Source organism: Sorex araneus, chromosome 1, assembly GCF_027595985.1.
Source record: "Sorex araneus isolate mSorAra2 chromosome 1, mSorAra2.pri, whole genome shotgun sequence".
Lineage (NCBI taxonomy): Eukaryota > Metazoa > Chordata > Mammalia > Eulipotyphla > Soricidae > Sorex > Sorex araneus.
This window is the reverse complement of record NC_073302.1, coordinates 32827296-32843201: the sequence shown is the minus strand read 5'-3', so window position 1 is coordinate 32843201 and position 15906 is coordinate 32827296. Positions and strand designations below refer to the sequence as shown.

The following is a 15906-nucleotide window of genomic DNA, read 5'->3' as shown; positions in this document are numbered from 1 at the left end:
AGAAAACCACATTCTAAATGGTGCCTTAGCTCTTTGTCTTCTCTCATTTGTATGGATAAGACTTGAATGGATGAACCTAACTCCACTCCATTGATTCCAATTAAATTTTAAGTATAAAAATGGAAGGAGTATGGGGACTGAAAGACAGTACAGTGGATAGACACTTGCTTGCACGCAGCCAACCCAGACTGGATTCCTGGCATCCCAAATGGACCCCCAGACCTCACCAGGAGTAATTCCTGAATGCAGCCCCTGAAAATCACCATGTATACCCTGCCCAAAAGTGTGAATTACATAAACCTAAAGAAAAATATTCAAATTAAACCATCATTAGGATTTTTGTATAAACCTTGACAAAGAGGATTTAATTCCTCTAATGTGCAAGTTCAACAATAAACTTGCCCTCAAGATTCTCCTTACAAGGATGACCAGCCAACCAGGTTTAGATATAAACCCTCCAACTAAACAAGCTCCTCTGATCATTTCTAAACCACTGCATAATCTTTCAAGTGTATTTCTATATGGTGTGAGAAGGGGGAAAAAATTGGCTGAATTAACAAGTTTGACCAACATTTTATCGGAATAAATGGAGTCAAATAATTAACACGTATTTTGACTATTCTCCCTTATATTTTCCCCCTCTTAATTTGTCTTCCACCTTATGTTATTTCTTTTGATATTGCAGTAAGTTTAATAATACAGATTATATATACATAATATATATTCATATATTATATATTTTATAATAATACATACAGATATGTTTTTGAGGTAAAATCCAGCATTTCTTCCCCAGTAGCAAATACAAAATAAGGTAGTCACATTTAAAAGTATTTTAGGGGGAGTGGGAGTGTGGACCATACCCAGCAGTGCTAGGGGCTACATGGAGCTACCCCTGTACCTCCAGGGTACAGGCAGGAACCAGGATTAGCTACAGCAAGGCAGGCATTATCATGCCTGTACTGTCTTTCTGGCTCCAAATAAGTCACATTTTTTAAAGACTTGAAGATGACTTTAGTTACATAATCCGTCAATTCACATATATATTCTTGAAATATAATTAGTATTATTTTCTTTAACATTAAAAACAATGACTAGAAATAATAATGAATTCGATGTAGATTTTGATCTGTTTGCCATAACAAAGTAAAATCAATCTCCCTTTCCTGAATAACTACTCTTTAACATCTACTCTTTTAAATAAAGAAAATAGATTTAAACGTGCTAAGATTAGACTGTTTATTAGCACCATAATGATCTGTCATCCAGAAATTACTTATTGTGGACTTTTTCATTTTGGATCACATAGTGGCTCCATTATTATTTCTAATAAAAAGTTAATTAGATTCCAAGCAAGTCTTATGCCTCTTAGGTCATCTGAGGAAGAAGTAGTACTGGACAGAATAGAAAGTGCCATAGCAAACAGTTAATCCATGTTATACTAATTAATTGCAATAAATTAAGTGTGATCTAAATGAAGCATGAACATTTTAAATGCGGTTTCAAAGGTCATAGTGTTTTATGGTTGTATGAATTGATACCCTGAGACAAGCTTAATGTCATCCTTTTTGAAAACTAGAATATCCTTCTTGATTTTGAAAGTCAATTAAATGTACTTTGTTTGAAAAGAGACTCTAATTCAATTAGCCCATTTCTACTTGCCTTCAGTATTTATCCTTAAATTGTTAAACTGGTTATATTTGTTCAACTTGCAACTAATAATTTGTCTGGCATTTATATGCTTGATCCTGGTTAAGGAGTTAAAGACACTTTAGCAAACCAAACGAAGAGATTTGCCTTCCTTGAATTCATATTCTACAGAGGGAAGCCCAACATTAAGTTAAATAAGTGAAGGGTGTTTGTTGAAAGAAAAGTGCTATGGAAAAAATAGAGAAGGCAATAAGAGGTTGGTGGGACCAGATATGCCTTTTTTTTTCTTTTTGGGTCACACCCGGCAATGCACAGGGGTTACTCCTGGCTCATACAGTCAGGAATTACTCCTAGCAGTGCTTGAGGGACCATATGGGATGCTAGGAAGCGAAGCAGAGTTGGCCGTATGCAAGGCAAATGCCCTACCTGCTATGCTATTGCTCCAGCCCCCAGCTATGCCATTTTTAATGAAGTCAATTTTAACTTGTCACACAATGAGAATTTCTAGAACTGGCAATGACTTCAGAGCAGGGAAGGGACCATTCCAGGAGACCAGGTGTACAATGGAGGTGAGCCTCCTATAGGGCTGAAAGAACTTGAGCCATCTAGTAATGTAGTCTGGAAGTAACTTTCAAGTACCCAATTTTAGATCTTTAATCAGACACAAGACAAGCTATGGCCCTTTAAGGAGATGGAGGTGTTTCTAGAATTCAGTGACAGGTACCAAAGTTTAAATCCAAGTATATAGGGCAGGAGGGGAAATCCAGGATGAACCTCAGAGAAAACTGAAAACTGAGTTTCTAGGACCCCATAAATCACAAAACCCCAGCCTTGAAAGTTGAGATAGTTGGTCCTTCCTAATAATGGCCCCATGGGGAGGAAGCCTTAATTAACCAAAAGGCAGAGCCAAAGAAAAACCTCTGGTCACATTTTTAGAAGTTGTACCGAGGCTGCTTCTGATTGCTTGGCTCAGTGAGACTACACATCTGTTCCTCTTGGTAGTCATCCTCAATGAACCAAAACATTACAGACCTCAGACTTACGGCTCAGGAAGCTGTAGGTTATTCTTAATTATCAAGAGGAAATGTATTGACTCATTTGAGAGCCTATGATCTTTTTCTGAGGGCCCTCCTATTTTAATACTAGACTGAAAGAAGATTGCCTTCTCTAGAATTTTGTAGATGAATCACTGAAGAGTCATGACACTATGACACTTCACTCAGCTTAGTTATTGCACAGTATTTTCTCAACTTCAGCACTATTGACACTTTGTAAAAGATAATCCTTTGCTATATAGAAACAGGAGACTTTGATATTCCTTTTAAAGACATTTTTAATTGGTGAAGAATATAAAAATCTTTTCCCTCCACACTTAGATTAACTAGGATCTACTTCCTAGATTAATATGCATCCACATCTTCCCTGCATTTTATTATATAATTATCATTTCAATATCCTGGCAAATACTTTTAGAATGTTTGTCCTCATCAAATCAGCATTTGGAACACACTGCTGAAGAAACTGAGAAGCATATTTAAAAGCTAGAAGGAGTTGAGAGAAATATGACTCTTTTTCATTTGTCTTAAAATTTTATTTGATTTTAGGTACTGTAGTTTATAATACCATTAATGGAAGAGCTTCATCCATAAAACATGCAAGCACCATTTTCCTCCGCCACTCTCCCCATATCCACCCTCAATACTAACCCTCCCCCATACTCATGTTGGAAAACTTCCTACTAAAACCCTTCTCAGTTTTTGTTGCCTCTGGACATTAGTTATTCCCCTACTCTGTCTCCCTCTATCCCACATATAAAAGAGATCATTCTGAGTGTGTCCTGATAGGAGTCAGACTTTGAGAAAGTCTAGAGACAGTGTTCTGAGACAGAGACCTGAAGCAAACACTCTTACCATCAACAATGCAGTGCTAGGCATTCTGAAAGTAAGAAGCATGTGTTTGTCTTTGCATTTGTAAACGTTTCAGGGGGTTCTACTTCATTAATTATCATCTCTATTGAGTTATCACCCTTTACTTATTATGATATGCAGATATGATAATAACAAATGTAGGGTATTATTTTACAGACCACCAGTTCATCACACTGTGAAAGTTGCTTTATTAATACAAAGGGATGACTAACATATATAATCGAATATTTGCTTGAGGTAATTATAATTAGTTTATCATCTCCTCTGTTTTAAAACTAATTTTAGTAATACAAAGTCTTTTCACTTCACATTAGAATTATGATTTACAAAATGTTTTCATAACAACTTCTATGATTTGCATAATACTTCTGTGACATAAACTAACAGATTCAAAGTGATTTATAAAAATATTTCCATAAATTTTAAAATAAATTTTATTTCAGTTAAGTGAAATCTACTTGATGTTACAGGATAAAAATTATGCCCTCAAAACAAATAGACTGATATTACTTCTGGTATTTTGTAACTTCTATAAAGGAAAGAGGTCACAAGAATTTCATGCTGTGAACCCCTAAAATTAACTGATCTATTCAGTTGTCAGAAAACTCTATTTGAAACATAACATTTGGTGTGTGGAAATAAATTTCACTAGTAGTGTATTATACTAGGGGAAAAGCTAGTCATTACCAAGGTGCTGAGCAAATTGTCTTATTTAACACCAATCATGAATATCATGAATATGCTGTCATATTCTCCCTAGGAAATAGTTGGCTAAAAAAGAAACATGAAAGTCTTGTTGTGACAGATGTAATAATTCATTTTATTAGGGACATGCTCTAAATCAATGTGAAAACTTTTTCAAGTTTATCCTGATCATACCCCCTTCCAACCTTGTTTCCTTCCTAATTTCTAGCCCCCAACTCTCATTGCTGTGGCTCCCATGTATGTGACTTTTACCTGTAGCTCCCTTGGAAGATTCTAGGGGTCCATGGGATTGGGGAGGAGGCATATGGCCACTGGCTGAGAAATGTGCTCTAAATCCATCTCTTCTCTGGTACCTGGATGGAGCCTGGAAAGGACTTGTATTTGTGAGAATGTTTGCTACCAAGTATAAAAAAGGTGATTTTTAATAGTCATAGGTCTAGAAATATTTTTAAGTACCTAAAAATGTTTAGAAAGTTGCAATTGAGTGTAGATTTTTAAAAGAACACCAGTTTATAACCAGGCTCTCCTACTTAGAAGTTTTGTGAACTTAAGGATACAATCGTGCCTCAGATCCCTCATCTGTGAGAGGGGGAGCTGATGGGAGGGATGGACATTTTTTAACCATTAAAAATTGTATAGATTTTCTCTTGAGATTTTTATACATTTTATTTTCATAAAGTAGTTCACAATAGTTCATTACAGGGAATATTCAAACACCCACCCCACCAGTGATCATCCTCCCACCACAATAAAAGGGAAGTGTGTGAAGCTTGTTGCATTTCATTCTGAAGCCATTTAGGGCTAGAGTATAAGGGGTCGAGAGGCCATAGATTCTGTGTGGCTCTCTTCCTGGAGCTTTATTTTTATAGTCTCTGGATCTTGGCTGTTGATGAGATTACATGGCACCAGGAGACAGTTTGTGGGTGTGAGCCAAGCTACTGGAAAACTGGGGAGCTGGATGGAGGAGGCCCAGTCCCAATCCTAGCAGACTTGGAGACCTCAGCCACAGGTCCTACATACCTGGGTTCCTCTGTTGGTTCTCTCATGGGTGAAACTTGTCCGAGTGTGTGGAGAGTGGCCTTGAGCATGGCGGTGGCTGGGTTCTAGAGGTTTACAGCTGCCAAGATTCTGCTTGGGGCAGAGAGAGAAACTCAACCCACTCCCCTCCGTGGTGCCCCGGTGAAGACAGTCTGGTGTGGGGTCAGGAGAATCTGTCAAAAATTGTATAGATCTGGGCTGGAGCAATAGCACAGTGGGTAGGGCATGCGGCAGGCCCGGGTTCAATTCCCAGTATCCCATATGGTTCCCCGAGCTCCACCAGGAGTAATTGCTGAGCACAGAGCCAGGAGCAACCCCTGAGCATCACTGGGTATGACCCAAAAAGCAAAAAACAACAACCAAAAAAAAAGAAAGAAAAAATTGTATAGATCTTACAAAGACAGAGGTTTAGAAAAGAAATGGTGTGTTGGTACCATATTACAATAAAACTATTCTTTGCTCATGTACTACATAATTACTTGTTTCTCTCTCTTCATACTCAAGTAAGGCAAGATCTGTAGAGTCTCTCAACAGAGGTTTGAATTACTCTTGATCTGCTCTGAGGGGCTTACACATGAGCTCAGAGTGATGTACAATAGCACCAAGCTGGATCCCAGCTGAGCTGGCTTTTCTACCAGAGCCGCTCAGCATTAGTGGACTGGCCACCCCTCCCAACCCACTACTGTTAAAGCAAGAAAGAGAGCACAATAAGCAACGAGGTCCAGCATGCACCACTCTAGCATGGGCAGGTGGGGCAGGTGGCGAGGGGGTACTGCTTCCTCAGAAATAAAATGCTAGTGCCGTGGGAGGAGTCCGGCAGTGAAGAATCATGGCAGGTTCAGCAACTACCACCAAGTTTTACTCCGTCACCCTCCGTCACCCTCTTCTTCACACACACCCACAATCAAGGTGTGGACACGTTCTATGAGCAGATCAACCAGGGGAAATACATCAAGCCCAAGTATGAGAACTAATGTTTCCTCAGAGGCAGAAGGACCAGGCCCATCCACCAGATGTTTGCTCAGAGCCAGAGACTCAGCTTGAGGACAATGTTCCAGTCAACTCCTCACAGACCACCTTTAACTATTGGCGAGAAATAGCCTTACCTGACACACTTTTAGACTCCTGCAAATGTTTGAAATCTATGTAGTTAAAGTCACCAGCCAATATATGTAAATTCTAACCTCAAAAAAATTTACTTTTTGTTAAAGATTCTAGGACTGGAGTGATAGCACAGGGTAGGGTGTTTGCCTTGCACGCAGCCAACCTGGGTTTGATTCCTCCATCCCTCTCGGAGAGCCCAGCAAGCTACTGAGAGTATCCCGCCTGCACGGCAGAGCCTGGCAAGCTAACCCGTGGAGTATTCGATATGCCAAAAACAATAACAAGTCTCACGATGGAGACGTTACTGGTGCCCACTCGAGCAAATCTGTGAACAATGGGGCGACAGTGCTACAGTGCTACAGTACCTATGTAGCCTGCCGCTTCCTGCCGGCTGTAGAGAGCTTCTCTCTCTAAATACATGAAGAGGGAAAGAAAACAGCTCAAAGACATTTCAAAGAGCAGAACTCATCCAGTGGGGTGATAGAAGCCTCATTTGTGTGTAATCTAAATCCTGGGTCTGAGTCAGAGAGGAAGTAGAGGAGAAAAGAAATCTTTCTCAGTGTCTCCTGAGGTCTCTGCCACTTGAGGAGGAAGCTGCGTTTTCCATGAGGCAAAACTGTGTGTGTATGAGAGAGAGAGAGAAGTATTCCTTCCAATCCCCTCGGCCTGGGTATTTATTGTTGGTTTTTACCTATCTTTCATTGTCATCATGTATATTTTGGTCAACAGTTGAGTCTATTGGAAGCTGTCTGCAAGGTATCATTTTAAATGGGAAAGTTACACATTTATCGTTGTATATGGAACATTTGAGTTTAGAAGCTCCACCTGAGTTCACACAGGCTATTACAACTAAAGGGATTCAGTCCTCCCCAGATTGCTCTTCCAACCCTTGTGTGGGTGTCTGGTTGCAGACTCCCTAATGAAGTGCTCCTGGGTAGGAAGCACGAGACCGCCTCAACACTGCATGGTCTGGTTCTCAAGTTAGGTCAGTCTTGACACTTGTTATCATCCACTGTGGATCCCGTCACCTGTAGTCTTACAGACCCTCCTCATGTATATTTTCTGGCTTATGCTGCTGCTACTACATTTTCTATTAAGTGAAAGGGCAGGACACAGCACCAATTCTGTGGCCATGACCAAGTCTCAGAATCTCACTTCCACATACTGAGTTATTAGTGATTGAAGATCGTAACTTATCCAACTACATTCTCTCAAGACCAGCTGGAGTCAGGTAAAACCCCAAGGGTAGAAAAATAAGGATTTTTTTTTTAAATCTTCCTCTTCTTTATCCTTTTACTTGTTTGATAGGTGCCAAGTTCTTTTAGGTCATAAAGAAAAGACAGGCTCAGGTTTTCTCAGCCAATCTGTGTCATCTTGATAACAATCAGACATCACCAACTGACGACACCAATCTCTGTTGTAATTCCAGGCGTCTGCTAGCTCCCTGGTCCTCAGAGCATTTGCCCCTGATCCCTAGAGTTGATAGAATTCTCTAATGCTGATGCTGTGCTCTGTGCTCGAATGTGAGGTCTTGTGAGGTGGTCTTAGACTCAGCCAATCAGACTGTCCCTCTGTTTTCCTTGTGAGGCACTGGCTGCCGTGATGCCATACTTTTGGGGAGATTCTCAGGAAGTTGTAGGGCCCTTAAGTTGCATCCTATGAGACAAAGAACATACTTCATCTAGATCCCCCGAATCATTCTGGCTATTTTTATAACCTCTTTCCTGGAGCTTGATAATCTCTCCTAAACAAGAAATCTGGGAGTGCTCTTTCAGCCAGACTTGACAGTGCTCTTCCTCCTTGGATAATATTCTCAGCACACCCTTTCCTGTTCTAGAGTTGATCTTAAAACTCACTGGTCTCCTGAAGACTGTGGCTCTTGGACTTCCCTTTCTAGCTTTTTTGGAATAATAATAATATTATTATTATTGCTTTGCCAAGTGGTTGCTCAGGGGTTGCTCCTGGCTCTGCGCTCAGGAATTACTCGTGGCGGAGCTTGAGGAACCATATGGGATGCTGGAAATTGAACCCGGGTCTGCTGTGTGCAAGGCAAATGCCCTACCCACTGTGCTATAGCTCCAGCCCATATCTATACAAATTAGAAGCATATTTTTATTTTTTGTCTGCTGTGAATCCATTCAGAAATGTAATTCGATTTTGATCAGTTAAAAAAAAGGGGGGAGCAAGGAACACTGTGTCTGGAGTAGATTCATACAATAAATAGGAACATCTAGAGAGTGTTATAGAAATAAAAGTGGAATTTTCATTTCAAAAATGATATCACTTAAAAGTTTGTAGGATTCATCGACATGTGTAAGACATCTCCATCAGCAGCTGGAAGATAGCTCAAAAGGCTGAAGCTCATACCTTGTCTGCAATGGCTTTGAATTCTGTCCTAGCACTGCACACCCCAGAATGTCTAGGTGTGACCCTCCTGGCCCCTAGCATCACAGGGCCCAAGAACAACACTGTACAGAAAGATTAATCCCTCCAGAAATCGCCCACACCTGCGCTCCCAGCACTAGTACAGGGAGATGTCTCAGGACCTGGAGCATATGCCCTGGATGCTCATGCTTGAGCTCTATCACCAGCAGCCTCCCTGAGCACCTCCCACTAGAATCCTGGATGCCCATGAGCACCAGTAGGGTGGCCGGGATGACTTCCGGTTCCACTGGATCTGAGAAGTCCCTTATCACCAGGCCACCATTCAATCATCCATCCAGTTGGTTGAATATTTCCAGCAGTGGTCCTTAGGCTCCCTGAGCCTGGCTGGAGATCACAGCCTCCTTTGAAAAAACAAAAAAAAACCTCTTCATATCATGCTTTACAATATAGATCTCAAATGCCAATCCACCTGACTCTGAGGATAAGAAAAAAAAAGGGGGTGATTTAAGCATGTGTGACTTGAAGCATAGCCCTAGAGTGCCTTCTCTAAGCCCTGGGTTTTCTACGGATCTCTGCAGCTGCTTCCTCGGCCCTGACTGACAATGCTTGTGCCGGGCAGGTGGATCCTGGTGCAGCTGGTGTCCTTCTGAAACCAAGTCAAGAGCACAGGAACCAAATATCCACAAAACCAATATTTGTTAGAAGGTTTTAAAAAAAAAAAAAGCTGACCTAACTCCAGGGGAGGCAGAGAAAAGAGGGACAGGAAAGCATGGCACTGCCATACACAGCACACCAGACGGGAAACCCACAGAGTCAGTAAGTCTCTGTCCCTGTAAAAGCTAACCTGCCATTGTGGAAAGCACTTTTGATACCACATGAATAGGTAGAAGAAATAATACCTTCTGCTCTCCAATAATATCTTCTGGGCCAGAAGAAAGGATTATCCTTTTCCCTTTTCAAATCATAAGCATCCCTAGTTTCCTAGAGAAGTACTTCTAGACAGACTTATTGGCCCTTGAAAATGCCAGAGATCTGGGATTCGAGAATCTTGTTGGGAGATATTAGAAACGCAAAATTCCCAACCATTCAGAATTCAAGACCCTGGAGATGCAAATGGCCAGGAAAGAGCAGTGAGTGCATGCACTCAGCCGGTGAGCTCTATAAATGGGAACTGGAGAAAGCTATTTAAAGAGCCAATTCTCATTCTGATAAAGTACATCCTGGCAAAACCAAAAAAAAAAAAAAAAAAGAAGAAGAAGAAGAAAGAAAGAAAATTATAGCAATTGATACGGCTCCAAATGAAAATTGGATGAAGGCTTCAGCCAAGCTCGCCTTCATTTCTCCTATAATAAATGAATATTTGGGTGCTGAAGTCAGCACAATTTAGTGATTTAGGACATTGAATTTGGGAGTCAAAATTGGGTAGAAATTTAATTGAAACTAAATCAGACCCTTGTCATATGCAATTAGCAGTGTCTCTCACACTTGCCAACTTCTCCCATTATTGAGCTGTTTTAGAAAACGTGTTCCTTATCCCATCTAGTGATAGGACATACTTTGGCTCTGCATAGTCATTCAGTTTATTTAGTAGAAAATGTTCCACAAATAATCTATAGATGTACTGTATAGATTTTAAAAGAATTCACAGTAAAGCCGCCTCTTTGGAATACTAGATACATGTCCAAACTTATTGGGTCTAACACTAAATTTACCAGAGAGTAGATAAAATCTGTGTGGCTTACTCGCAGGATTCTAAAAGCACATGAATCATAATCACGATTACAAAATGCCATTGATCATCGAGTGGCTCGAGCGGTCTCAGTAACCTCTACATTCGTCGTATCCCTGAGATCTTAGAAGCCTCTCTCTTCTCGGCCATCCCAACAATGCCGCATTGGAGACTCCTTCAGGATCAGGAGAATGAGATTCAGCTGGTTACTGGCTTTGGCATATAGATACACCATGGGAAGCTTGAGAGGCTGTCCCATATGGGCAGGAAGCTCTCAGTAGCTTGAGAGTTTCTCCCAGAGGGAAAAGTAGGTTATAAGATATCGCTTCTGGGAGCTTGCTTTTAAGTCTCTGGATGTTGGTCATTGGTGGAATTACACACACCTGGGTTCCTCTGCCGGTACCTTCATGCATGAGGCCTGTCCGAACGTGTGGAGAGAGGCCTTGAGCATGGCTGTGGCTAGGTTCCAGTGGTCTTTGGCTGCCCGGAGCTCTGCTCAGGGCAGGGAGGGAAGCTGGAGCCCATCCCCTCTGAGGAGCCCCAGGGAAGACAGCCAGGCGTGCGGGCAAGAGACTCTCTGAAACCACATGAATAGGTAGAAAAAATAATACCTTCTGCTCTCCAAAATAACTGCGTCCCAATCTCTGGGACATGTGTTACCTTATGTGACAAGATAAAGTTTACTGGTGTGATCAAATCTTAAGAGTACTCTCAATATCCAGATGAACCCAGTCTAATCAAACAGTCATTAAAAGAGGGAGAAGGAGAATCAGAGTCAATGAAGATTTGGCAGTGTTCATTATTATGGGATTGCTATAAAGGGAGTACATGTCAAGGAATGAAGGAAAATTCTAGAAAGTGGAAAATGGTAAGAGACAGATTCTACTCCAGCGCTTCTGGAAGGAACATAGCCCTGCCAAATTTGGGCTGTGTCCTCCTGAGTTATATAATAAATCTGTGTTGTCTCAAGCCACTTTGTGCAGGGTAATTAGCAGTAGGGATCCTTGCAACATAATACAGTCAAGAGCTTTTATCCTTACTATTTCCTTTCTTCTCATTTTCTGACACAGACAACAAATGAAACTTGTAATTCACCTAATTCACCTAAGGCCTAAGGAATGAGATTTTTCTCCTTTAGGAGCAGAATTTTAACAGTCTTATTTTTTTTTACCTGGAATAATGTGATAATCCTAAAGGAGCTTTAGGGTTTTAAATAGGACCAGGGAGGAGATATTTTCTATACAGAAAAAAAAATGTGATGTTGAATAGTTAACACCATTCACCACAGTGGGTATTTTGCAGAGATCTTATTTCATCTTTCCCACTCCTTTCTGAGTTATTACTATCCCCAGCCATGATGTATTTTAAAGTACCAAGATTCAGAAAAAGCAAATGATCTATACTCTGAATGATTTAACAGAGGTGGGAGGGGTGCCCATATCTACCTGATTCCAAAGTTCAAAATCTTTCCATTTAAACATGCCTCTTCTAATGTATTGATGCAAAACAACGAGATGCTAACTGCAGAGTGTGTATCAATTTGGATGATTAGAGAAGAGGGTACTGGAGAGATACAGGTGAGCGAAAGACTTTTGATATGTCTTGATGGACTCACTACAATATTTATTCTCAGGGACAAAACCAGTCAATGGTATATGTGCCTTTTCTAATCGATTCAAATTTCCTTTTAGGGGTATTTGCATTTGGACTTTTTGCTACTGACATTTTTGTAAATGCCGGACAAGTGGTCACCGGGCACCTAACACCATACTTCCTGACAGTGTGTAAGCCGAACTACACCAGCGCAGACTGCCGAGCGCACCACCAGTTCATAAACAATGGGAACATTTGTACCGGGGACCTGGAAGTGATCGAAAAGGCGCGGAGATCCTTCCCCTCCAAACACGCTGCTCTGAGCATCTACTCGGCCTTATATGCCACTGTGAGTATCCAAGCCTTGTAGGTCCTGCTATTTCTCCCAAGATTCTGATTCTCTCTCTTTCTCTCTCTATCTCTCTCCTCCCTCTCTCCCTTCCTCTCTCTCCCTTCCTCCCTCCCTCTCTCTCTCTCACATACACACACAAATTCATACTTTTCATAATCACATACAGATTTTTACAGTCATGTTACAGTGTTTCTCCTGTGTTATGCTGTTGCTCCTGCCATCATGTAGTCAGATTTCCCATTAAAAAAATTATTAATGAATCACCATGAAGTACAGTTACAGACTTATAAAATTTCGTGCTTGCATTGCAATCATACAATGGTCAAGTGCCCATCCCTCCACCAGTGCCCATTTTCCACCACCAATGGTCCCAGCATCCCTCCCACCCCCCCCACCCTATTTACAGTTGTGGAAATGGAGGCACAGAGAAGAGCCACAACGTATAATTATTTTCATCACAGATTGCTGGCACTGTGCCTCGGATTCTCTCACTGCCCAAAACAGCTCTGTCTGCCTGTCTACCAGAGTTGTGGTTGGTTCCAGAACAGACACGTGTTTCATACCTACTTACAGATGAGCAGGAATAGACTTACGGGAGTGGCTGCACTGAATCAAATGTGATAGGCCGGGACAGACACAGCTTCCCTCTGCCTCTCTCACATTCTTCTCTATAACTTTGCTAGGAGAAAATGAGCGATCCTTCCTCACCCCTAACCTTCAAATCACACAGGCAGGCTCTGCTCCCATTGAGATATAATATTGTCTTCAAATGTTTTTGCTCTCATCGAAGAAAAAACTAAAGGCCATTCTGTACCTAAAAATATAAGAATAAACAATGGTGTCCCTCTTATTTTTCTTACTCTTATTGTATCCTTTTTTTTTTAATTGAATCACCGTGTGGAAAGTTACAAAGCTTTCAGGCTTAAGTCTCAGTTACACAATGCTCAAACACCCATCCCTTCACCAGTGCACATATTCCACCACCAAGAACCACAGTAAATGGCAAAATGGATTCAGAGACTGAACCCAACATTCTTCTGCCTGCAAGAAACACATCTGAATAGCCAGAACAAACACAGACTCAAAGTCAAAGGATAGAAAACAATCCTGTAAGCAAACAACTCCCTCAAGAAAGCTGGGGTGGCGTTACTAGTATCGGACAACATAGACTTCAGGTTGAAAAAGATTAGAAGGGATAGTGAAGGCCACTTTTTATTAATCACGGGATGTGTACATCAGGAAGAAATCACACTCCTAAATGTCTATGCACCCAATGAGGGACCAGCTAAATACCTACAACAGCTGCTAAGAGACCTCGAGCAACACAATAGTAGTTGGAGACTTCAACACTGCACTGTCTCCTCTGGACAGATCAAGCAGATTAAAACTAACCAAGGAAATACTGGCTTTGAAGGAAGAATTAGAAGAGAGAGGGCTAATAGATCTATACAGGGCTTTATATCCCCCCAAAAAGAAATACACATTCGTTTCCAGTGCACATGGAACATTTTCCAGAATAGACCATGCGCTAGGCCACACAGCATACCTCAACAGAATCAAAAAGATAGACATTGTACCAGCTATCTTTTCAGACCATGATTTACTGAAGATAAAACTTAATCGTGGACAGATGCAGAAAACCAAATCAAACACCTGGAAATTAAATAGCTCGATATTGAACAATGAGTGGGTCAGGAAGGAAATCAAGGAAGAAATCAAGAGGTACCTGGAAACAAATGAGAATGAAGACACGAGCTACCAGAACGTGTGGGACGCAGCTAAAGCCGTTTTAAGGGGAAAATTTATAGCTCTGCAAGCATATCTCAGGAAGGAAGAAAGGGCCCACATAAATAACTTGACTTCACAGCTCAGGACCTTAGAAAAGGACCAACAAAAGGTGCCCAAACCAAGAAGAAGGAAAGAGATAATAAAACTTAGAGCAGAAATTAATGACATGGAAACCCAAAAGACAATCCGAAAGATCAATGAAACCAAGAGCTGGTTCTTCGAGAAAATAAACAAGATTGATAAACCACTAGCAAGACCCACAAAGAAAGAGAGAGAGAGAACCCTTATAAGCCGAATCAGAAATGAAAAGGGGGACATCACAACAGAAACCAATGAAATTCAAAAGATCATCAGAGACTACTTTGAAAATCTCTATGCCACGAAACAAGAGAACATAGAAGAAATGGATAAATTCCTTGACTCCTATAATCTCCCAAGGCTGAACCAAGAAGACCTGGAGTACCTGAATAGTCCAATTAACATCAAGGAAATTGAAATGGTAATCAAAAGTCTTCCCAAAAACAAAAGCCCAGGTCCAGAAGGATTCACTAGCGAGTTCTTCCAAACATTTAAAGAGGACCTTTTGCCAGTCCTTCTCAAGCTTTTCCAGGAAATTGAAGAAACAGAAACCCTCCCAAACAGTTTCTACAAGGCTCATAACTTCCTAATACCAAAAGCAAACAAAGACACCACCAAAAAAGAAAACTACAGGCCAATATCCCTGATGAACACAGATGCGAAGATCCTCAACAAAATATTAGCAAATAGAATTCAACAACTCATCAAAAACATCATACACCACGACCAAGTGGGATTCATCCCGGGGATGCAAGGATGGTTTAACATCCGGAAATCAATCAACATAATCCAGCATATCAACAGAAGAAAAGATAAAAATCATATAATCATATCAATAGATGCAGAGAAAGCATTTGACAAAATCCAGCATCCGTTTATGATGAAAACACTCGCCAAAATGGGTATAGAAGGGACCTTCCTCAATATAGTCAAAGCCATTTATCACAAGCCAATGGCAAGCATTGTTCTCAATGGAAAAAAAAAGAGCCTTCCCTCTGAGAACAGGGACGAGACAAGGATGCCCACTCTCTCCACTTCTGTTCAATATAGTACTGGAAGTACTTGCAACAGCGATTAGGCAAGAAAAAGATATTAAGGGCATTCAGGTAGGAAAGGAAGAAATCAAGCTCTCACTATTCGCAGATGATATGATACTATACCTAGAGAACCCTAAAACCTCTACCAAGAAACTCCTAGAAACAATAGACTCGTATAGTAAAGTTGCAGGCTATAGAATCAATACTCAAAAGTCCATGGCTTTCCTATATGCAAATAATGAGAGAGAAGAAAGTGACCTGAGAAAAGCAATCCCATTCACAATTGCGCCTCAAAAAATCAAGTACCTCGGAATCAGCTTAACAAAGGAGGTAAAGGACTTGTATAATGAAAACTATAAAACACTACTTCAGGAAATAAAAGAGGACACGAGGAAATGGAAAGACATCCCCTGCTCATGGATTGGGAGAATTAATATTGCCAAAATGGCAATTCTCCCCAAAGCACTGTACAAATTCAATGCGATCCCTATAGGAATACCCTTGACATTCTTCAAAGAA

The 15906-nt window shown here is 40.8% G+C and overlaps 1 protein-coding gene across 1 annotated transcript in view; it reads left to right on the top strand.

Moving 5' to 3' along the window:
• The window catches only part of PLPPR1 (phospholipid phosphatase related 1), a 290512-nt gene that overhangs the window by 253940 nt on the left and 20666 nt on the right, over window positions 1-15906 (top strand). The window contains exon 6 of the mRNA XM_055120712.1: window positions 12231-12481. Coding sequence (XP_054976687.1) covers window positions 12231-12481 — 251 coding nt within the window. The remainder of the gene's footprint in view (window positions 1-12230; window positions 12482-15906) is intronic.